The 23051-nt window shown below is 51.8% G+C and overlaps 4 protein-coding genes across 8 annotated transcripts in view; 2 read left to right on the top strand and 2 right to left on the bottom strand.

Moving 5' to 3' along the window:
* The window catches only part of Cdca3 (cell division cycle associated 3), a 4012-nt gene extending 2520 nt beyond the window's left edge, over positions 1–1492 (bottom strand). The window contains exons 1-2 of the mRNA XM_021164464.2: positions 748–1492; positions 371–518 (exon numbers count right to left, since the gene is read on the bottom strand). Of these exons, the coding sequence (XP_021020123.1) occupies positions 371–518; positions 748–914 (315 nt within the window). The 5' untranslated portion in view covers positions 915–1492. The remainder of the gene's footprint in view (positions 1–370; positions 519–747) is intronic.
* Positions 1493–1540: 48 nt separating this feature from the next.
* On the top strand, positions 1541–16205 carry Usp5 (ubiquitin specific peptidase 5). 2 transcript variants are annotated; one of them, XM_021164454.1, is made up of 20 exons: positions 1541–1740; positions 4802–4927; positions 6049–6115; positions 6242–6375; positions 6528–6673; positions 6929–7113; positions 7687–7781; positions 8524–8717; positions 9277–9348; positions 9829–9916; positions 10035–10160; positions 10672–10825; positions 11076–11250; positions 11809–11897; positions 12573–12695; positions 13217–13360; positions 13436–13581; positions 13777–13930; positions 14186–14270; positions 15567–16205. In XM_021164454.1, exons 1-20 carry the CDS (start codon positions 1630–1632, stop codon positions 15658–15660), a joined length of 2508 nt encoding a protein of 835 aa, XP_021020113.1. In that variant the 5' UTR covers positions 1541–1629; the 3' UTR covers positions 15661–16205. The 2 variants fall into 2 exon arrangements, with proteins under 2 accessions (XP_021020113.1, XP_021020112.1); XM_021164453.2 differs by having other exon boundaries at positions 12573–12764.
* A 710-nt stretch (positions 16206–16915) lies between these two features.
* Tpi1 (triosephosphate isomerase 1) lies at positions 16916–20510 on the top strand. Its single transcript, XM_021164465.2, has 7 exons — positions 16916–17217; positions 18319–18442; positions 18523–18607; positions 18694–18826; positions 19258–19343; positions 19614–19701; positions 19830–20510. The coding sequence occupies exons 1-7, from the start codon at positions 16953–16955 to the stop codon at positions 19946–19948; spliced, it is 900 nt and encodes a 299-aa protein (XP_021020124.1). The 5' UTR covers positions 16916–16952; the 3' UTR covers positions 19949–20510.
* An 85-nt stretch (positions 20511–20595) lies between these two features.
* Positions 20596–22607, bottom strand: Spsb2 (splA/ryanodine receptor domain and SOCS box containing 2). Of its 4 annotated transcripts, none has more exons than XM_021164466.2 (3): positions 22438–22607; positions 21257–21999; positions 20596–20950 (listed from the first exon to the last, which is right to left on the bottom strand). In XM_021164466.2, exons 2-3 carry the CDS (start codon positions 21918–21920, stop codon positions 20820–20822), a joined length of 795 nt encoding a protein of 264 aa, XP_021020125.1. In that variant the 5' UTR covers positions 21921–21999; positions 22438–22607; the 3' UTR covers positions 20596–20819. The 4 variants fall into 4 exon arrangements, with proteins under 4 accessions (XP_021020125.1, XP_021020127.1, XP_021020129.1 ...); XM_021164468.2 differs by having other exon boundaries at positions 22454–22607; XM_021164470.2 differs by lacking the exon at positions 22438–22607 and adding an exon at positions 22195–22350 and having other exon boundaries at positions 21315–21999.
* Between the last annotated feature and the right edge of the window lie 444 nt (positions 22608–23051).

Here is a 23051-nt window from a genome sequence, read left to right as displayed (position 1 = left end):
TCTCAGTACTTGGGAGGCAGGAGGATCTCTATAAGTTTGAGGCCAACCTGGTCTCCATTGTGACAGGGCTACATGGTGAGACCCTGCCTTTAAAAAAAAAAAAAAAAAGGCAGAAAGTCAGCTAATGAAAAAGAGAAGATCATGAATTTGAAAGACAGCAAGGAGGGGTATATGGAAGGGTTTGGAGGGAGGAAGGGAAAGGCAGATATGACGAGATTATATTNGAGCCTCAAAAAATAAATAATAAAAGGGGGAGGGATGGAGAAAGTAAGGTTCCAGTGGCAGTGGGGATGAGGGCTCATGTAAACAAGCTAGGCAGAGGCCCGCATCCAGACAGCCTCCCTGCATTCCCCAGCCCAGCCCCGTATACCTGAATAGGAGTGCGCTGGATGCCAGCACTAGGTGAACGAGGGTCTGCTACTCGAGCCACTTGCTTGTTGCGTGGCAGAGGCCGTGCTGGAGTGCCTGAGACGCTCTGAGTCGAACCCATCTCCACTGGGGTTGGGGACGGGGCCCGGCTGTGCAGATGCAGAGGAAGGGACGTCCGTCAGAAGAGACTCAGAGCTTACTGCTTCCGTGTCGGACCACTGACCCCAGACCCACCCGATCTTCCCAGTTGCCAGCAGAGGAACCTCCGGGTCGCTAGCCCAGAGATCTCTGCAAGGATAACGAGTGGAGATTTTTAACAGAGCAGTCAGGTCTGCGGGAGCCTTCGAATTTAACCACTAATTCATTCACATTACTTACCGGGCCCCCAGCTCGACCTCTGCCCGAACACCAGCTAGAGAAACAACTCCCAAAGCCNGGAGTTTCAAACTTCCCTCCACGCCCCCTGCCCCGACCCTATTGGCTGAGCCGAAGCAGACTCTCATAGGCCAGTTGTGGAAAATGCGCCTTCCAGAGCAGAAAGCCATTGGTCTGAAGGATGTCTATCATGAGGACTGGCCAATGGGCTGAGGATTGGCTTGCCCTCCGGTGGTGGCTCGGTGAGCTGGGGACTTTTGTTTAGTGTCGGCCTGTCAGCGGTGGACTTGATGGGTGCCACTCAGCCTTTCTGTTTCATTAAACAAAATACAATGAGTTGTCAGACTGTATGCACAAAGCCAGCTGGAGACGGAGTTAATATGTTTTGTCTAAAGCGAAACAGCCATCCTTATTGGTTGACGGAGTTATCACGCATCTCTCAAAGTCGCCTCATTGACCACTGCTTTTCAAATACCAAGACGACAAGTGCTTTCCGATTGGACGAGTCCTTGGCAAAGTTTCAGTAATCAATGCGTTTAAACAACCCACAGTTTCTGCTCTGCACCTAAGGCATTCTAGAGTCCTTGAATCACAGCTCCTGCAACTCCCAGCCCTCCTGGAGCCGCCACATGAGCACTTGCCCTGGGAGAGCAGGATTGGTCCTTTCGGCCATCAGTTGTACCCGCGGCGCTTTTTATTGGCATTCGCTGAGTGGGGGCAGAGGGCGGAGCGCCAGGAGGCAGGCTGGGTCTAACTGCCGATCTCGCGCGTCTTGCCTTTAGCGCATGCGCACANTGAGTCGCGCTCATTGGACGCGACAGAAGGAGGGGGGCGGTACTAGGTACAGTGGGAGCTGCTGTGTGAGGAGGAGCTGCTGCCGGTGTCATGGCGGAGCTGAGTGAAGAGGCGCTGCTGTCAGTGTTACCGACGATCCGTGTCCCCAAGGCCGGAGACCGGGTCCACAAAGACGAGTGCGCTTTCTCTTTCGACACGCCGGTAAGCCCATTCCCCACGCCCGCGGCGACCACGACTTCCTTCCATTGCCCTGGTCATTCGGCCAGGCCTGCAAACCTTGGGCTACCGCCTCCTTGCGATGCACCATGGGACTTGTAGTTTTCTCCATACCTCTCTGCTTTTGCTTTTCATTCTCTGTAGCTGTAGTATGACTACCACTCCCGGAAGCTACAGCTCTCGCCTTGCCCACTCCTGGTCTCGTGAAGCATTATGGGCATTGTAGTTGGCCATGTCCCTAGTTCCTAGTCTAAGTTCGAATTGGAACCCGACCGGCGAACTACATCCCCCAGGCGACTCCCAGAAAAAGCCTTGAATGTGGCCTTGCACGTTGCGCAGAGCTCTCCGGGTTTTGTAGTTTCATGTGGGAGGAGTAGGGGCGACTCCCCGCTGTTCAGGGCAAGGGTTGAGATTGGGAAGGTATGTATCCTGCAGCTTCTAGTCTGGAAGAGGATGCCAATCTGTGAAGAAGTCCGATTTAGAGAAACACTGAGTTAAATAGCCTTCACTCGTGGTTCATTTGGACAGGGGATGAGGAGATGGGCCATTGGTCAGGAGGAGGAAAAATGCCCAATGGAGAGTTCTAGTCGTTTTTTCCTTTGAAGTGAACTATAGCCGCGACCCCTCCCATTCCTTCACAGGTTGCCGAGACAACCCCTCTCTCAAGTATTCCTTAGAAAGGGTTTCTTTGGAGGATGCTAAGGCCCCTTTCTCGTCTTGCTCCCACTCTTGTCTAGTTAGACAAAGCCGCCACCCACACCGTGCTTCACGTTCTGCAGGCTCCACCTTGTACCTCCCTTCCTGCAGTTCTGCCTTCCTGTGTCATCTTCAGGCCCTAACTGAAAGGGCTGCAGTTTGGTTGGGATCCGCCCCCCTCATCACCCCTCCCCTCTAGCGGTTGTTGGGCCCTGCCCAGAGCTTTCAGCCAGACCAGCTCATGGCCTGAAAACTGCAAGTCAGACTGGAAAGGCTTCATTAATGCATCCCCAGTGCCGAGTATGGCAGCATAATGTGATGCCCACTTCAGGAGCAGTCCTGTGATTTGTGCTTTGCTTGGTTTGCTGGGCTTTGATCAGCGTCCCAGATAAGCTCTGCTTCTCTCAGGTTGGCCTTAGTAGAAGTAAAGGATGACTGCCCGGCACGGTTTTTCACCAGCGATGAAGCCAGCACCTTTCATTTTCATCTGAAGAGTTACTTGAGCGTGCCCACCTTCCTCCCAGGGGGGAAAGTTAGATATCAGTGGGTCAGTGTTTACACTTAAAGACAAGACAGTTGTTCTTGTCTCTCCTTAGTACNTTATATGACTGAAAAATAATGTTTTCGTTTGTTAATTGTTTTGTAATTTTTCCAACGCCTTCCCTTTTTCATTCTGAGGCAAGGGCTCTCCAGCCTGCTTGACGTAGTAACAAACTGAAGCTGGTCAGATCATCTTCTCATTCTTTTTATGGAAGCAAGAGAGTGTAGCTAAACTTTGTGGTGAGAAATGNTTTATTTTTATTTTTTAATTTTTTAAAGATTTATTTTATTTGTTATATGTAAGTACACTGTAGCTGTCTTCAGACACCAGAAGAGGGCATCAGATCTTGTTACAGATGGTTTTGAGCCACCATGTGGTTGCTGGGAATTGAACTCAGGACCTCCAGAAGAGTAGTCAGTGCTCTTAACCTCTGAGCCATCTCTCCAGCCCCGAGAAATGCTTTATTAAGGAACACTGCAGTCTACACTATTCTAGGGAGTGGTACAGTGCAATTTACTGGTCCACTAACTGCCTCAGATACCATACCGTCCTAACTTTACTATCACAGTGGAGAAAATTTCAAGGCCTCTAAGACTTATATCCCAGGAAGAGGATGCCTATGGCTCAAAGCCTTGGATCTGAGATAAGACTCTTCTCCAGCTTCCTCTCCCACTTGCTCATCACTCTTACAGTGGCACTCACGTAAAAACACATTGGAAGACTGGTCTAGTTTTAGGGGAGCCTGTCTTTCCCTCCTCAGCTGTGATTCAGGATGGGCACTAATTTTTCCTGTTCTTCTTGAATTTTATGTTGTCTGGCTCTCTCAGCAAGTGTTGCCAGATTGTTCATAAAAGGGATATCTCAAACAGGTTTGGTGGCAACAAACCTGTCACCCCAGGCAGGCCTGGGAGGCTGAAACAGAAGAAAAGTCTAGGCCAGCCTGGGCTACATAGTGAGTTCCAGGCCAGCCCTGGTTACAGGAGGAGATCCTGTCTCAAAAGTAAACAGATGAAATAAATAAAAAGGAATAGTTTTGAGGTTGCAGGTTGATGGAACTTGAGTGGAGCTCTTACGGGAGAGGTGTCAAGCAGGGGTAGCTAATGACTGTAAAATGATGGCTTTCGTGACCTAAACTAGCTTCAGGTTTGGTTGTAAGTCCCAAACAAGGTGTTTTACCCCCAAACCAGGGTTTTCCTCTAGTAGAGAGTGTGACAAAGGAGAGAGGCCTGACCCCTGTCCTGCTTGGTGCTGCGATGTCTGCCCTTGTGATCTAGGAGGTTGTCTGAGTTACAGACATTAGGTAGGGTTTGGCTGGCTGGCGACCATATGCAAGCGCAGGTCTTTTTTCTCTCACCCCTTCTAAGTGTGATCCCTGACAGTGTGACCCCCTTTGCCTTCTGGATCTCCTGAGCCAAAGAAGAGNTGAAGGGAACCAGGCGTGGTGGCGCACGCCTTTAATCCCTGCACTTGGGAGGCACAGGCAGGCAGATTTCTGAGTTCGAGGCCAGCCTGGTCTACAGAGTGAGTTCCAGGATAGCCAGGGCTACACAGAGAAACCCTGTCTCGGGGGAAAAAAAAAAATCAGTGTCTGAGGAGTATTGTTCAGCTGACTCCTGAGCTTGGTGGCTGTTTTCAAATTCAGGATGCAGGAGACCTTCAGCCATATTTCGTGTCCCCAAAGGCTACATAAGTTGCTAAGTAAGAGCTGCAGTGTTAGGAAACAAACACTTTCTGACCCTTGATCCTTGGTTCCCCACACATACAAGTTTCATCCCTCTTGTGTTTTCCCACTCTCACTGTGCCCTGCAGGAGTCTGAGGGTGGCCTCTATATCTGCATGAACACATTCCTGGGATTCGGGAAGCAGTATGTGGAGAGACACTTCAACAAGACAGGCCAGCGAGTCTACCTGCACCTCCGGAGGACCCGGCGACCGGTAGGCACAGTGGCTGGGGTGGAACACCCAGGCACAGTCCACAAGGACTGAGTTTGAGTGTCTTCTCTTAGTTAGGGTTATTGCTATGTTAAAACACCACGCCTAAAACTAGCTGGAAGAATGGGCTTCCACTTTATNTGGTGTACACTCCCACACCATATTGCATCATTGAAGGAAGTCAGGACAGGAACTNAAGCAGGGCAGGGACCTAAAGGCAGGAGCTGAAGCAGAGGCCATGGAGGGTGCTGCTTACCGGCTGGCTCAACCTTATAGAACCTAGGACAGCCAGCATAAGGATGCCATTCACAATGGGCTGGACCCTTCCACACCAGTCATTAATTAAGAACATGCCCCACAGCAGTGATTCCCAACCTTCCAAATGCTATAACCACAACAGTTCTTCATGTTGTGGTGACCCCAATCATAACATTATTTTTGTTGCTACTTTATAACTATAATTTTGCTGCTGCTTTGAATTGTAATGTAAATATCTGGTATGTGATCTCTGTGAGGGTTACAAAGCATGGGTTGAGAACTGCTGCCTTGGAGGGTGGGTGGGGACATCCTCTTGAGCGTGTGTGTGTGTGTGTGTGTGTGTGTGTGTGTGTTGTGTGTATGTGTGTTATGGAATGTGGAACAGTCAGAGGTTGGATGGGGAGGGGGATAGAATCTGGAGTATAAACAAAAGATTAAATAAAATTGAGAGAGAGAAAGAGAGAGCATTGCTACTGCCCTCCAGGCTTGCCTACAGCCCCATCGTATGGAGGTATTTTCTCAGCTGAGGCTCCCTCCTCCCTGCTAACTCTAGCTAGTGTCGAGCTGACATCAAACTAGCCAGCAGCCCTCTGACTCCGCATTGTTCTCTGCTTTCCTTTCCTGCTCTCATTTGTGTCACTGAAACCTGACTGTTGATCAGCCTCAGTGTGCTGTATAGTTAACTGTTCTTTCCTCCCATCTCCCTCCCTCCCTCCTTCTGTCCCTGGGGCTCATTGCTGGTCCTGACCTTTCACTGAATAGCCTCAGCTAGCCTGGAACTCTTAGAGATCCCGCTTCTGCCTCTTGAATGCCAGGACAAAGTCTTGTGCTGTCATGCCCGGCCCTCTGAACCTCTTTCATTGCAGAAAGAAGAGGACACCAGTGCAGGCACTGGAGACCCACCTCGGAAGAAGCCCACCCGGCTGGCCATTGGTGAGCTATCTGCTAGGAGAACCCTAAGCCTGATGAGTGACCTCAGAGCTCTGGAGGGGACAAATTGGAGACATGATGACAAATGGTAGCTGCCCTACTTTCTCCCTAATTCTCTGTCCTACGCAGGTGTTGAAGGAGGGTTTGACCTCACCGAGGACAAGTTTGAATTTGACGAGGATGTGAAGATTGTCATTTTGCCCGATTACCTGGAGATCGCTCGGGATGGGTTGGGGGGGCTTCCTGACATTGTCAGAGATCGGGTATGCACCTCTTACCACCCTTCCCAGAGATTCCAGGGCAGAAGGGGCTGCTGTAGTCATGGCTTGCACAGTACTAACAAAACTGGAAACTGGGGGTGAAAAGGGTGTATGGGGCAGAGGTGGGGTCCTTGCTGACCTCTCAGTTCTTCTAGGTGACCAGTGCTGTGGAAGCCCTACTTTCTGCTGACTCAGCCTCTCGAAAGCAGGAGGTCCAGGCTTGGGATGGGGAAGTCCGTCAGGTGTCCAAGCACGCCTTCAACCTCAAGCAGTTGGACAACCCTGCTCGGATCCCTCCCTGGTGAGACCTGGCTCCGCTCATCCCTGGGCACAATCCCTGAAGTGGGGGTAAAGAGGCCACCTTTGTATGAGAACTGGTAAGAGAGGGTAGGGAGCAAGCCAGAAGGAAGATATGGGGGAGAGGAACAACACGGGGGGCAGCCAGATGAGAGAAGATGGGCTCTTGGACTGGTGGGGGCCTGCAGACTCCCCTCTCGCTGCCATTCCCATAGACCCCCAACCCACAATTGAGCTAATTTTCTTGTCCCTGGGCTAGTGGCTGGAAGTGCTCCAAGTGCGACATGCGAGAAAATCTGTGGCTCAACCTGACAGACGGCTCCATCCTCTGTGGCCGGCGCTACTTCGATGGCAGTGGGGGCAACAACCATGCTGTGGAGCACTACAGGGAGACTGGCTACCCCTTAGCTGTTAAGCTGGGCACCATCACCCCGGATGGAGCTGGTACCCTCCTGCCCCTCCCCTCCCCACTCAGTGTGTCCCAGTTACTCATTTGCAATGGCAGGAATAAGATGAGTGCAGTCCCCTGGTACAACAGGGAAGACCCTAGCAGTCGCCATCTGCTCAGTCACTGTCTTTCCAAACCTGTCTTACTGTGGTAGCTTATGGTGCAGGAACAGAATCAGGATCAGAGTTAAAACTGGGTATGGGATTGCACCAGTGCATGTCTGTTATCCCAGAACTTAAGAGGTGAAGGCTATCCTCAACTACATAATGAATTTGAGGTAAACCTGGGCTATGTAAGACCTGTCACCAGAAACTAAGAGGAAAAGAAAAATCCCCTGTGCATACACCGACGCATACATGTATTACAAAAGAAACTCAGAATTCCACTCCTTATTCTGTTTGACCATATCCTCTGACAATCCCAAGGGGCTTTGTGCCTCACTAATGTTCAAGTGAGCCAGGAGGGTGATCCTGTTGGCTGTCCCTCTGTCCTCTGGGCAGGAGGTAGAGTTGCTGGATAGGCCAGTGCCAACCTCTGTCCCTCCACATTATGTCCGCCTTTTCCTCTAGACGTGTATTCTTACGANGAGGATGACATGGTGCTGGACCCGAGCCTGGCAGAGCACTTGTCTCACTTTGGCATCGACATGCTGAAGATGCAGAAGGTGAGGGAGGGCCTCGCCCCCATTACTTTCAGATTCTCATTCCTGCCTCTGTGGCCCTTCTGTGTCTGAAGCTGAGGTAACCCAGACCCCAAGATATATGAATTTCTCTTGAAGAGACCTCTATAGTCATTTGATCATTCAGTAAATACTACCAGATATTACGTGCCAATCACTGTGTAAATAAAATAGATATGGTGATCCGGGCAGTGATTGTACACGCCTTTAATCCTAGCACTTGGGAGGGACAAGCAGAGGATCTCTGAGTTCAGGGCCAGCCTGGTCTACAAGGAGAGTTCTAAGACAACTAAAACTACACAGAGAAACCTTGACTAAGGAGAAGAAAAGGATAGGTATAGTTCTTGCTTTTATGCATATAGTGTAGGATCATGGCAGGTCTTAGTCATGTTCCCAAATAAATGACTGTTTGTAAACTACTGGCGAGTGTCTGAGAGAGGATGAAAGCCTGGTGTGCTGTGGTGTCCGGCAGAGGCCTGGCCTGACTAGGGTGTTCTTCAGTAATAATCTAAAGGTGAGCAGAGTGACTGCAGAGTGGGGAAGAACAGTCTGGGTAGGGAGAAGCCTGGTCATTGCGCTTCCTCATTCAAGCAGAGTCGTGGATCTAGGATGCTTCTCGGTCCAGAGCTTAGAGACTGTATGATATACAATATGCCCAGGCCCCTGATGCCATAAATCCTGGGCTATATCTAGGTCTTGCCCAGTCTTAAGTTCCCCTTCCCTGCAGACGGACAAGACAATGACTGAGCTGGAGATAGACATGAACCAGCGGATTGGTGAATGGGAGCTGATCCAGGAGTCAGGCGTGCCACTCAAGCCTCTGTTTGGGCCTGGTTACACGGGCATCCGGAACCTGGGTAACAGCTGCTACCTCAACTCCGTGGTCCAGGTGCTCTTCAGCATCCCTGACTTTCAGAGGAAGTAAGTGATCTCTTGTCCTTTCTGCTGACCTGTGCTGTGTACCTGTTTAGTTTACCACATTTTAGCATTACTTAAGGAGGACCGTGAGGATGGTGGAGATGGAGGGGGAAAGATTCCGTGGCTGAGAATTACTAGTTGGCTGAAACCAAGTACTTTTTAGCATCTTAGCTCCTCTTCTGGTTGCCAGTCTCTTTGCATACTGTCCTTCAGTTGTCCTCAGTGTCTGTGTGCCTGCTCTCATTCTTAGAATAGCTCTGCTCTACCATGGCAGGCGTGCTGTGAAGGGAACATGCTATAAAGCTGCCCTAGCACACCCTTCCCAGTAATAGAGCAGAAAAGAACAAAAGTGTATGAGCTGTGTTTATTCTAACCCTGGGCTGCCTTCTTGTTCTCTTGGTTCTGCCTTGGGAAGGAGGCCTAGAAGAGTGCCTTGGGCACACTGCTTGCTGTCTTCAGTTTGGAAGGGAGGATGAACTAGAACTCTAGGGAAAGCGTGTTTGTATGATTAGTAGATGGTTTATCCCTTCCTTTTTCCTGCTACTCTGCCTTTGTTGCTTAGGTATGTGGATAAACTGGAGAAGATCTTCCAGAATGCCCCCACGGACCCCACCCAAGACTTCAGCACCCAGGTGTATGTAGCCTACAAAGACTGTTGAGAGCTTCACAACTTTCTATCTTTCTACACCATGACCACCTGGGGTGGCCATGAATGGGGTCTCTGAACAGTTAGGAGCTGTGGATTGCCTCTTGTGCTGAGTTCCTANGCAANCTAAGGTGTCCCCATCCCTACAAAGCCACACACAGATTTTTTTTTAAAGATTTATTTATTTTATGTACACTGTAGCTATCTTCAGACACACCAGAAGAGGGCATCAGACCCCATTACAGATGGTTGTGAACCACCATGTGGTTGCTGGGAATTGAACTCAGGACCTCCGGAAGAGCAGTCANTGCTCTTAACCACTGAGCCATCTCTCCAGCCCCCACACACAAATTTTTAAGAGTTGTCTAAGTTTCTTTTAATCATGAGCAAGATTGAAGGAAAGAGAAAAAGATGCATGCAGCTTCCAGGATCACTAGTTGACTAGCTAAATGGTTTTCTCGTTTACAGGGCCAAGCTGGGGCATGGCCTTCTCTCTGGAGAATATTCTAAGCCAGCACTGGAGTCAGGTGATGGGGAGCAGGTACCAGAACAAAAGGTGAGTTTAGGACTTCATCCTTGTCAGACTATAGAGATGTATAGGGAAACTAAGATCTAGGCGGCGTCTAAATTAGGTCATTTGGTGCTCACTGAATCTCTGCCCTGGTCCTGCCTAGGAAGTTCAAGATGGCATTGCCCCTCGAATGTTCAAGGCCCTCATTGGCAAGGGCCACCCTGAGTTCTCCACTAATCGGCAGCAGGATGCCCAGGAATTCTTCCTACATCTTATCAACATGGTGGAGGTAAGGATGTCAGAGAGGCCACTACTGATTCTCCTGTTTGCACCCACGTTCTTTCTCTCCCCACATCCAGTCCCTGTAATAAAGCAGTCTACTTGCACATAGCCTGCTCTGTGCATAGGAGTTGCACCTAAGGAAAATAGTCAGGACAAGTGATACCCTTGACCCGTGATTCCTACTTGCGGTAAACCCAATTAAGCTTAGAACAGCCAAGAACAGGGCTGGGAGGTGGGGCACAGAGGTAGAGCACTTGGCCAGCAAGCATGAATCTCTGGATTCATCTTAGAATACTTAGTACTTACAAGGAAAATTACAAAGAGAACTATTACAGTGGCCAGAAGTGAGGTTTGCGGGTGGTTAACTAGGGAAGGCTCTACTCTAATCTTGCATCCCTGTGTTCCTGAGTGGCATCTGCCAATCCACTGCCATTCCCTACTGGTTCCCTAATAAAAATTTTGAGCCTCAATTTGTTCTCTGGCTGCCCAGACCTTCCTATCCTGCCTGTTTCCCATAGAGGAATTGCCGGAGTTCTGAAAATCCAAATGAAGTGTTCCGCTTCTTGGTGGAAGAAAAGATCAAATGCCTGGCCACAGAGAAGGTTAAGTACACTCAGCGAGTTGACTACATCATGCAGTTGCCTGTGCCCATGGATTCAGCCCTTAACAAAGGTAGCTTGCTCACCCAGCAAGGCCTTGGTATGAATGGAAGCCCAGATCTGAAGGGAGAGCACAGCGGGCCAGGGTTAATTCTGCAGCTTGTTAGCACTGTTGAGATGGGAGGCAAGGTACATGAGACGTGTCTAGTGGGCTTTGGCGGGGTAGGGAAATGGGAATAACTTGGGGCACGAGGCCAGCAGGCTAAGACGAGCAGGGAACAAGGGACATCCTCTAAGGCCACACCACCTGGTGTTTTCACCAGAGGAGCTTTTAGAGTATGAAGAGAAGAAGCGGCAAGCTGAAGAGGAGAAAGTACCACTGCCAGAACTGGTTCGGGCCCAGGTGCCCTTCAGCTCCTGCCTGGAAGCCTACGGGGCCCCTGAGCAGGTGGATGACTTCTGGAGTACAGCTCTACAGGCGAAGTCGGTCGCTGTCAAGTATGTCCTTTGGCCTCAGTTTCAGCTGCCCCTTTGGTGGGGTAATCACTCAATATTCTGCCTCTTGGCTGTTTGCACATTCTTTTGGTGGAAATCCTAAGAGTATCCCCTGGGCCTTGGGGTTTGGTTTGTCCCCGAGTGTACCAGGAGGCTGTAGCAGGGGTAGACACGGGTGATGACTTCCTCTCACCTTATCCTTTCCTGACACTTCTCCTGTAGTGCAAGCTCTTTTTCCAGTATGGCCTCTGCACTTGGTTTCTCCATTATGCTAGAGCCCAGGCACCTAGTGTCTGGCTTCTAGAAGACAGCTTGCTTTTGGCCACTAGTATGGTTTTGGGACCTGGAGAGGTGCTTCAGTTTTAGCGACCAAGTNCTCAGTCCATTGCTGCTCCTGCCAGTCAAATACCTGGCTTCTGCAGCTCCTTGTGGGCACCGCTGATCTCTGCCTAGGCAAGAAGAGAGGGGAGGATCTCCTGGGGCCCCGTGCTTTATCGCAGAGAGACCAGGCCCAGTGCAGAGAGGAGAGAGCGCGGGTGCCAGCACACTTTCTCTCTGCAGGACCACGCGCTTTGCCTCCTTCCCCGACTACCTGGTCATCCAGATCAAGAAGTTCACCTTTGGCTTAGACTGGGTGCCCAAGAAGCTGGGTATGCTGTTGGGAAGGGGGTGGTGAGACACGAAGTCCTAGAAAAGATAGTTTTAACATGTATCAACTGTGGGCCTCAGAGTTTTTCTCTCAAAAGGGAAACATTTTGTGTATGTTTCAAAATGTATCTAGTTTGAAAAGATACTGATTAAAACTTNTTTGGGTTTTTCATTGTTCCCTGGTTGGCCTGGAACTTGCTATGTAAATCAGGTTGGCCTCACACAGAGATCTGCCTGCCTCTGCCTATTAAGTGCTGGGACTAAAGGCGGGAGCCATAATGCCTGGCTAAAACTATTTCGATAGTCATGACTGTTGTTAACATTTTTCTAGTTGATGACCGTGCTTTTATTGGGATAATCTTGAAGCAGCTAACAGGCTCCTGGCTCTAATGTGGCACTACTGATTTATCTTGCTTTTGTGGAGAAGGAAGCAGATCTTCAGAAGTATTAAGCACTCATTCCGACTGTTGAGGCAGGCCTCTTACCTGTCTATTGCTCATGGTAGATTTAGAACTAAAAATCTGGTTCCCTTGGCTCCTACACTTGCAAGTACTTCCCATGGTTGAAACTACTGAGCAGATCTAAACCACGGCGCAGGAGCGTGAGGGTCGACCATGCTTTTGCAGGTTAGCATCAGGAAGCTGCTGACATGACCCTTCTCACCGTTCCAATTGCAGATGTGTCCATTGAGATGCCAGAGGAGCTCGATATCTCCCAGCTGAGGGGCACAGGGCTACAGCCGGGAGAGGAGGAACTGCCTGACATTGCCCCACCCCTGGTCACTCCGGACGAGCCCAAAGGTAGCCTTGGTTTCTATGGCAACGAAGACGAAGACTCCTTCTGCTCCCCTCACTTCTCCTCTCCGACATGTTAGTGATTCTTCTTCCTGCCTGTCTCTCTCCCTTGCTGATGGGGGAGGGCTTCTCTGTATTCCTTCCTTCCTTCCCATCCTTGATGTTTCTCCTGTCCTCCCTTCCACATTCCCTCTGTGCCTTTTGAATGTGGAAACTGACTGAGATAGTCCCAGCTGCATTATGTGGGTGTTGGTAGCACTGGCTAGCCGCCTCTCTGTCTTTGCTCCTTCCTCGGTTTGGGTTGGGAGGTGTGGATTGGGAGGGAAAGAGCACCGAGCTCCACTAATGGCAGAAAATGGATCACCTCTGGGATACCAGGTTCCCATTTTGTGTGTGGTTATTTTAGTTCTGGTGTGAAAGAAAAAAGCACTTATGGGTGATGGGGAAAGGCTAGAGGCTTGGNTGTGGGAGGGTGAGGAAACTGGTGGAGACAGAAACAGGAAGTCATTGCGCTAATTCTACCACAGCACCCATGCTGGACGAATCCGTCATCATACAGTTGGTGGAAATGGGCTTCCCTATGGATGCCTGCCGGAAAGCTGTGTACTATACGGGAAACAGCGGGGCCGAAGCAGCCATGAACTGGGTCATGTCACACATGGATGATCCAGGTAGGCAGAGGTGGGTATAGGATAGAACAGGGCCTCCATCCATCCCCCAAACACTCATGCCCTCCTCATCCACAGATTTTGCAAACCCCCTCATCCTNCCTGGCTCCAGTGGGCCTGGCTCCACAAGTGCAGCAGCTGACCCCCCACCAGAGGACTGTGTGACCACCATAGTCTCCATGGGCTTCTCCAGGGACCAGGCCCTGAAAGCTCTGCGGGCCACGGTATGCGCTGCCCTGGTTCTGGGAGCCCATGGGAAAAGTGGGGTGGGAGTGAGGTTACATTAACACCTTTGGTTAGTGGTACCAAAACCCAGTACAGTGTGGTTGAAGCTGGCTGCTCTTTTTTGTGACTGCGATAGCCACAGTGTTGTGCCTGCCTGACTCTTTGGGAAAAGTAACACTTCCCTCCTCTCCAAGAACAATAGCTTAGAGCGGGCTGTAGACTGGATCTTCAGTCACATTGATGACCTGGATGCAGAAGCTGCTATGGACATCTCAGAGGGACGCTCAGCGGCTGAGTCCATCTCCGAGTCTGTGCCAGTGGGACCTAAAGTCCGGGATGGTCCTGGAAGTGAGTGTCCCCAAGAATCTGGGTAGACCTGAGGCTGTCTGCTGTGTAGCCCTCATTCTAGTGTTGTGTGTTTCTCACTCTGAGGGGCCAGAAGCTCTGTCTCTGATGGGTCTTGTGAGGGTGGGATTCCNGGAGCTGAGGTCCCCTTTGCCCATGTTCTCTGAAACGCTAGTTTTGATTTTGAGCTGTTAAATACTGCCCCACAGGAATCCCCTGTAGTTTTCTCCTCTGCTTTATCTTTCTCTTCTTCCGCAGAGTATCAGCTCTTTGCCTTCATTAGTCACATGGGCACGTCTACTATGTGTGGTCACTATGTCTGCCATATCAAGAAGGAAGGCAGGTAAGGGGCTGGCAGTGTGCATGGTGAATAAAGAGGTGCTGGTGAGGAGTGGGAGGACAGCCTGGAAGCCCCTACAGTATTTATGGGAGATGTCAAATAAAAAAAAATGCCTTCCCACAAGGATCGGCAGGCCACATCCCAGGGCTCCGTCTGCCTGCTTTTGTAAATGATGGGTTTCAGGCTCACAGTCATCTGCTTGTTTAGGGATTGCCTGTGGCAGCAGTAAAGTTAAACAATTGTGGCAAAGACTAATTTCTCCATGCAAATGGTGGTCAGTAGCTGTGTGTAGTGGCTTATGGCTTCAGTGTTAGCGTTGAGGTGGAGGCAGGGGAGCCAGCAGTTGAAGCTCATCTTTGGCTCCATGGTGAATGAGGGTTAAGCGATCCTGTGCTCTGTGAAACCCTGTCTCCAAAGGGGCTGGGGTGGGCTCTAGAGATGCTTGTTAGCTAAGAGCACTGCCACTCTNCAGAAAACCTAGGCTCAGTTTCCAGCACCCGAGTGAAGGCTAACAACAATCCATCACACCTTCCAGGGGGTCCGCACCGTCTGGCCTTCATAGGCACGCGCACACACACACACACACACTCTAAAAACAAATCCTTTGTTCAAAAAGGATATTAGACAGTGGTCTCTCTAGCTCCCCTAGCTTCACAGGAATGGGTGGAAGACGAGTGTAAAATACAGTCCCCAGTGAGGAAAGGCAGCTGCTGCCAGTCCTGACAGCCTGAGGTGGATGCCGAGAACCAGAAAACTTCCCATAGATCTCTATACACACCATAGTTCAAGTGGTTATTAGTACAAAATAATTATAATTTTGGAGAATACATGCTGGGCATAGTGGCACACAGTTTTAATCCCAGCACTTGGGAGGCAGTGCGGGGTTGGAGGGTATGGATATATGAGTTCGAGGTTAGCCGGTCTCCAGAGTGAGTTCCAGGACTACTGAGAGAAACCCTGTCTCGAAAAACAAAAACAAATACAGTCGCCTGGATGTAGTCATACACACATTTAATACCAGCATTGGGGAGGCAGAAGTAGCTAGATTTCTGAGTTTGTGGNCAGCCTGGCTTATATAGGGTTCCAGGCCAGCCAGGTTTGCTGGGACCCTGTCTCTAAATGAACAATCTGAGGCCATCAAATGGGAAAATGAGATTTCGAAGCTCCATTTAGATGCTAGCTGTATGGTAGATTTGGGGATGTGGCATAGAATCAATCGGGATCCTTCCCAGAAGCCCCTCCAGGGCGATGTGGAGGGCCCACCGCTCACCCTTCTCTGTCTCTTTACCCACTCCCCAGGTGGGTGATCTACAATGACCAGAAAGTGTGTGCCTCCGAAAAGCCACCCAAGGACCTGGGCTACATCTACTTCTACCAGAGAGTGGTCAGCTAAGAGCCTGCCCTCAGCCCTTCCACTTGAAGCAGGGGACAGATCATCTGGCATGAGGGATGGCTGAGGGATGGACTTCAGCCCCTGCTCTGTACCCTTTTTGTTTTTGTCCCCAGCAGCGGGAAGGAGCTGGAGGTCATAGGAGAATGGCCAAACAAAGAGGAGGGGTACTCATTAGACTCTGGGGACAGAGCAGGGATGGGACAGGAGGGGCCAACTTCCTGTCCACAGTGGGACCTTGTTGCTTCCTTCCCCTGCCCCTTGAATCCACAGTGCTTTGCTTCTCTGTGATGGCCCAACCCCTGATGTGGGGTGGGGTCTTACCTGTGTGTGTGTGGATGTGGCTTTATGCATCTTTCCAGGGGAGGGAGCGACTGCGCCTCCCCTCCCCTTAAGTGTTTGCTCCCTTGTGGTGGGGCAGAGGAGGCTCTGAGGGAAATAGGACCCTCCCCACACCCTTTGCCCTTCTGCCTCAGCCTCCNTTCTGTCTTTATGGTCCTCTGGAAAAATGCCAAAATACATGATGTGAATAAAAGTACGATGGCTGACTGGTTTTAGTTCTTTGGGGGGGGGGAGACTTACTAGTTTTGGGGAGGATTACTGGAAGGGGCAGGTTTAGAGAGGCCCAACTGGGGTCCTTTGCCTCCCCCCCCCAGGCAATTTCCTTGTCTCTAGCTCTAGAAATGCTCAGAAAACTGAGGTGGGGGATGGGAAATAAAGGGAAAATTCAGAAGCGTGGCTGCATCACACCCCCCCACTGACCATGCACTTGGTCTAGCCCCACTGTTGCTGGGCAAATGAAGGACCTAGCGCAGGGTGGGCAGTCCACACTGACTGATATCAGCTGACTCCTTTACAGGGCTGCAGCCAGCCTGCCTCCCTCCCCGCCCCACACACACTAGTGTCCCACTCTGCTCCATTTGGCCAAGGTCTGACAACTGCAAGGACCCTGTAATCACCAGCGACGTTGGTGACACACTTGGCCCCTTTCCTTGTGATTGCTGGAAGGGCTCCTCAGCTGTGACTTTGCTTTATGCTATGAGGGAATGGGGCGCTTTCGGAGTTGGAAAGGTGCCCTCAACCCCAGGGTCCAAGGCCCTGTTGCTGCCACCTCCACAGGAAATGTCCCTTGGTCTTCTGAAATCCCAAAAAGTTTGTTTCCCTGAGCGCGAGGTTCAACATCTCAACTGTCGAGCCACTGAGGCAGGACGTTTGAGCCCCCTGAACCCTCTAGAACATAGCTACAAGAAAGGAGAAACGTCAGAACATCTAAACACCGGGAGGTGGAGAGGAGGATGGAGGGGAAGGCGGAGCAGCAAGGGGCCGGGCTAACCATGGCGGAGGGCGGGGAGAAGGAGGAGTTCTGCTTCACAGCCATCTATATAAGTGGCCAGTGGAGAGAGCCCTGCGTTTGTACTGACCTTCAGAGACTTGAGCCTGGTACAATGGCGCCTACCAGGAAGTTCTTCGTGGGGGGCAACTGGAAGATGAACGGGAGGAAGAAGTGCCTGGGAGAACTCATCTGCACCCTGAACGCAGCCAACGTGCCGGCAGGCACNGGTGAGCTCTCTGTTTGGCAGGGGCGGCGGGACGTGGGGGTAGAAGGTCGGGCGTGGCACCACCTGCTCAGTGTCTGAGTGGACCTGGATGGTGGCCTGGGGACAAGGGCCATTTGGTGTCCCGGCAGCACAGAGACTTGCTGAAGAGGAAANGCATTTAAATGCTGCACTGGGTTTGTGGGGCCCGAAAGGGNTTCTTGGGGTTGGGGGCAGGGTGCAAAGAAGATCGCCCTTGGGAGTGGACCGGAGGAGCTGCACCAGTTAGGGGTTAGGGTCGAGAAGAAGAACCAGTGTCGGGTTGGATAATCAAGTGGCACGTGTCCCCCAGATTGTGAGGGAGGAAGCTGAGCTTGCGCGAGCTCTCAGCTACCTGCCCCCTCGGCCTCTGGCTCCGTGCGTCTCTGCACGTAGCCCGAAACTCCTCCCCGCGCCGTCGCATGCTTCGGCCTCTGAGCGGGGGGCTTCCACATCCCTACCCTTCACAGCATGGGCCACTCCTGCCTTCCACCTTAGGCCCCTAGCAGATGCCAAACATGCTGAGCCATTGGGGAATTAAAAAAAAAAAAATTCCTACAGCTCTTCTCAGACTGGAAATAGGAAAACGCAAGGTCTCTGTGGGCTAGTCAGTTCCCTGCTGCTCACGACACTGCTCCTCCATCCTTCCCGCTTCTACCCATCTAAATCGGAGAACTTGGAGGATGACCAAAGGGTATTCTCTCTGATCATCCGTTTCCCAAAGAGCCCAATACAAACTCCCGCGGTGGACCTCTTATGCTAAAAATCCTTCCCGGGATGGGTATGTGGGATGGGCTATTTTAGAAAGGGGTTACCCCTGGAGAATGCTGAGTCGAGGAGATGCCCATTCCCAGAATAGCCTGAGGAAATGAGAGCCACAGCTGTTAAAAGAGCAGAGGGCAGGGTAAGGGCCGTGGCCTATCAGAGGCTTTGGGAAGGCTCTGGTATTGGTACAGGCCCAGCCTGGGCTCTGTAGTGAACAAAGGTCAACTTTCTGGACTGAAAAACGAAGGAAAGTAGAACCAAGAAAGTGAATGCAAGACCGGGAGCCCGAAGAGTGAGGGGCTTTCTCTGATCTCGTCCTCAGAGGTGGTTTGTGCACCGCCCACCGCTTACATCGACTTTGCCAGACAGAAGCTGGATCCCAAAATTGCTGTGGCCGCACAGAACTGCTACAAAGTGACCAATGGGGCCTTCACTGGGGAAATCAGGTGAGATGGAGGCAGAGAGGGATGCAGAGGAAAACCTTCCTTGTGGGCTTCTTGCTGATCTTGGTGTGTGTTTGTTTTAGCCCTGGCATGATCAAAGACTTAGGAGCCACCTGGGTTGTGCTGGGGCACTCAGAAAGAAGACATGTCTTTGGAGAATCAGATGAGGTCAGTAAACAGGAGGGGAGATAGGGGATGCTTTGATCCTGGGGAGAGGGGGGTATCTTACCTACCTAGCATTTGTTCTTCAACAGTTGATTGGCCAGAAAGTGAACCACGCCCTAGCAGAGGGACTCGGGGTGATCGCCTGCATCGGGGAGAAGCTAGACGAAAGGGAAGCCGGTATCACCGAGAAGGTCGTGTTCGAGCAAACCAAGGTCATCGCAGGTATCTCTGCAGACATGGCTCTCTGAGTCTAGCAAAGGCCCCAGGGATGGAGGGGGGCAGAGGTCAAAGGTCCCACAGCCTGCCTGAGTCATACTGACCCCGGAGAAAGAGGGCGACCTGAATGGTTCTTGTCACTGTTCCTACAGAAGGCTCAAACCCCACCTTCAAAAGCTAGCAGGGTCTGTGGGTAAAGCCTGAGGCCCTGAGTTTGAGTCCTCCAAAGACAGCCACGTGGTAGGAAAGATACACCTTCTACAGGTTGTCCTCTGCCCTCATATGTGTGCTATAGCTTGTGTACACACACACGCGCACGCACGCACAAGTGTTTAAAAAGGGGAAGAAGCCCACCAGGTACTGTAGGCCATAACTGTTATAACAGGAGAGCTTGGCGGGTCAGCTCCTTCCTATTCACTCTCCTCTCTGCCCCACAGATAATGTGAAAGACTGGAGCAAGGTGGTCTTGGCCTATGAACCTGTGTGGGCCATTGGGACTGGCAAGACGGCAACCCCTCAGCAGGTAAACTACCCGGAGCTCCTTGCCTGTCTGCCTTTAACAGACTCACACNGCTATGGAGCCCAGCCAAGCCCCTCTAGAGACAGAGGGCCTCCAAACTCACCAAGGAGAGTAACTTTGCCAAAAATGTTCATTCCAAGCCTGGTGGGATTGGAGCNTTGGCACTCTCTGGTCCCGGGGCTTTTCTGGAAACTCAACTCTATATGAGAACCAGTGGTTTTCACTCCTTGAATGATAGGAAGGAGCTTAGTTGACCCTGCCTCCTCCTCCTAGGCACAGGAAGTACATGAGAAGCTCCGGGGATGGCTGAAATCCAATGTCAATGATGGGGTAGCTCAGAGCACCCGGATCATTTATGGAGGTGAGTGGCTTTGGCTCTAGCTAAGACAGAAATGGGCTAAGACAGACTGAGGCTGCCTTGCACAGAGAGGTGGAGCTTAAGTGTTCTGATCGAGCCCTGACCAAACTGTCTTCTTGTTCCTGGTACAGGTTCTGTGACTGGAGCAACCTGCAAAGAGCTGGCAAGCCAGCCTGACGTGGACGGCTTCCTTGTGGGTGGTGCATCTCTCAAGCCTGAATTTGTGGACATCATCAATGCCAAACAATGAGCACTGCCCATCCCTCTGCCTTCCTGCATAGCATGGACTAGGTTGCCCAGAAGTTTAGTAACTGCTNCCACCGGTCACATGCTTCTGATGACATCATCTGCCCCATCTTGTGGCCTAATCCACGCTGTACCCTCCTGAGCCCTTTCCACCTCCCCATTATGGTTGGAACCAGGCCAATCCCTTTACCACTTACAGTGGGTAGAATCAACTGTCACCAAGGTGGCTCCTGGGGAGGGGAGGGAGTAGAACTACTGTCCCTTTGAGCCCTGATGGAGTGAAATNACCTTCCATTGGTTTGGGCTGGAAACTCATGGTTGGAGCACAGGAAGTGGGCTTCGTGTCACTTTGGCCTGTCACTTAGATGGCCTTGGCTCTAGCTTCACTCCCAAGTTCTACTGGATGTCTGATGCAGAAATTCAGAGCCTTCGGCTCTGAATTCAGTATACATGAAGGCCGAGCCCCTAAGAGGCCTGGGATAGTCCCCTCCCCCACGGTGCCGAAGCCCCTGTATTGTGTTTGTGAACCATCNTACATGTAAGGGAAATAAACACCTGGCCTGAGCTTTGGATTGTCATAATTCCTTAAGACAGTGATGGGGCTCTAGCCTGGGGTGGGGGAGTGGAAAACAAAACAGAAAACAATAATGAAACAGGTTGTGACAATACATCTCAGTTTTTACTTCAAAAACCTCTTTGTCCCAGGCTGCCACAGTGTTTAATATCATTTCTATGTCTTGCTCCTGTGNGAAGGGGAGGTGAAGGGGTCTAGGCCCCTCCCCTCAGCTTCACCAGCTTTTTTAAGTTGTCTAGGCCAAAGGGTGCCTCTCCACCTGTCCCCACGGTAGGGTGCCAGCACACCCTGAACTACTGGGTCATTTGTAGAGCAGATAGCGCTTCATGGCAGGGGGCAAAGGCAGACTGGATATTTGACCCAGCCGGGTGTCCCCCAGAGCATGGCGCACACACAGGCGGCTCAGGTGAAGAAGGGATTGTGGTTCCTCCACTGCGGAGAGAGAAGGAAGACAAGGTAAGTAAGCAACTCCCGCCAGTCATCCTTGAACTCTAAGATCCTGCTCAGGCACCCTTCCTTCTTCCTCCATTTTCACCGCTACCTCAGCTGAGGGAGACCCAAAGGCTCTGAATTTGTGCATCACATCCAGTAGGGATTGGGAGTGAAGCTAGAGCCAAGGCCATCTAAGTGACAGGCCAAAGTGACACGAAGCCCCACTTCCTGTGCTCCAACCATGAGTTTCCACCCCAAACCATTGCCAAGAGTAGTTAATCTTCCCACACCTAGTCCGTATCTCACCTCTTCTTTCGCCCATGTAGCGGATGCGGACCTGGCACTGGCCCCAAACAGCACTTACAGAGGGATAGAGGGTCCTCCCCTTCAGTCCACGGAAGGCTGGTCCCAGGTACGTGCCCCCAATAGAGTAGCCAAGAGTCCCCTCCTCCATGTCCAGAACCACCAGCAGTCTCTCTGGCACCACTAGCTGCTCACCCTGAGGTCCAGCTGGATACTGGGGGGCCTCGAGGCCCTTACTCTGATGATACAATTTTCCCCGCCCAATATCCCAGCCCCAGGACTCGCTGTTGCTGCCCAAAAGCGCCGCATAGTGGTCAGCCTGCAGCGGAGCGAGGGCGGTGGCCACGCCCACCACGGCGTGTGTGCCCCTTTGCTCCTGGGGCCAGCTGATCTCCCAGGCGTGCAGACCTCTCGAATAGCCCCGTTTTCCCCGGACCCCATCAGTGCTCTGGGCCACAGGGCGCCGCTCAAAGCACAGACCCCCTTCCTTGACATCGATGTTCTCGGAGCAATCCTTGGGGTTCCAGCCGTGGTGCCGTTGGGCCCCCAGGTCAGGAGGGGGAGCAGACAGGAGCTCCTCCAAGCCCTCGGGAGGAGAGAAGTCCGAGTACAGAGCCTGCGAGGTAGGGGTGCTGCTGCTGCCCCTTGCCAGGGCCGTCTGGCCCATGAGGAGAGCCGCTGAAGAACTTCTCAAAACAGGCTTGCTGGGGCCTCTCGCTTTTGAAAGTTGAGCTCCGGATCGTCCCCTGGAGTGGTGTGGAGACAGAAAGGACTGTTAGGCGCAGCATCTTTCCCTAGGGCTCCCATCCGTTCACCGGTGTATGCCAACAGCCTGGTCTTCCCTTGGTCCCCTAACCCTCCCAGGTCTATCACTCTACTTTCACCCCATCTGTGTCGCGCCCCCCAAGTTTCTCGGGAGCTCTCTCTCCCTCGGACCTTACCGTGGACCGTCCCCTTGCTGTCTCTAACGCCGGGCCCCTACCCCGCACCTCACTGGGCTCCCCCTAGCTCGCAGAGACCTCTGTGGAAGTACAGATAGGGAAGACAAGAAGCATTTGGCCCCTGACCAGCCACTGCTTCCGGCTCCAGCGGGGCTGCGGACGCCCGCCCGCGCTCCGCCCCTGGGCTCTGTGGACAATTAACCCTATCGTCACCTCCCGGACCACGCCCGCCACGCCACTTACCGCCTTGAGAACCCACCGGCTGCAAAGAATCCAGGCAAAAAATAAGTGATGACTCCAGACGTGGACAAGCGCGCATGCTTTGTGGAGCACACTCTTTGAGTGGGTAACCTCTTGTCCCTCCCAGGACTCCCTGGCGTCAGACTCTTCAGCAGTTTGTTTTTCCAAAGCCACCTGACAGCTGTGTGCCCCACCCTCCCCCCCCATCCCAGACTAGAATTAACCCTTTGATGACGTCATCACCTTGGATTCTGTGTGTGTGTGTGTGTGTGTGTGTGTGTGTGTGTGTAGACTTCTCCACTGGAGACCTTTGCTCTCTCTGCCTGAGCTAGTCGTTCCTGAGGCCCTAAGATCAGTAAGAGGCCTTGACATCCTTCCTGAACTCCTGCTCCCATTTAGGAGAATGTCGGGATTGAGACTGTCCCCTGCGGCTCCCTAGGTTGCTGAAGCTGTAGTCCTTCAGCCTCCTGCTTCAGCCTCCTGAGTAATGGAACTACGAGTGGGCACACTGTCTAGTGGATGTGTGCTTTAAGGGTTGTTAGTTCTGAGTGTCGTTTGATCATTAGCTACATTATCATGGAGAGGTTGCTGTTGAAGTTTGACCTCCTCGAATGCCT

This window comes from Mus caroli, chromosome 6 (genome assembly GCF_900094665.2).
Source record: "Mus caroli chromosome 6, CAROLI_EIJ_v1.1, whole genome shotgun sequence".
NCBI classification, from domain to species: domain Eukaryota; kingdom Metazoa; phylum Chordata; class Mammalia; order Rodentia; family Muridae; genus Mus; species Mus caroli.
The sequence above is the reverse complement of the archived record's forward strand: the minus strand, read 5'-3'. Positions and strand labels throughout refer to the sequence as shown.

What these genes read in the sequence shown, in the direction of transcription:
- Spsb2 (XM_021164466.2), bottom strand. Translation starts at nt 21,920, where the DNA reads ATGGGCCAGACGGCCCTGGCAAGGGGCAGCAGCAGCACCCCTACCTCG. An exon ending in CTACATGGGCGAAAGAAGAG is followed by an intron (nt 20,951 to 21,256) that starts GTGAGATACGGA and finishes CTCTCTCCGCAG; the next exon opens with TGGAGGAACCACAATCCCTT.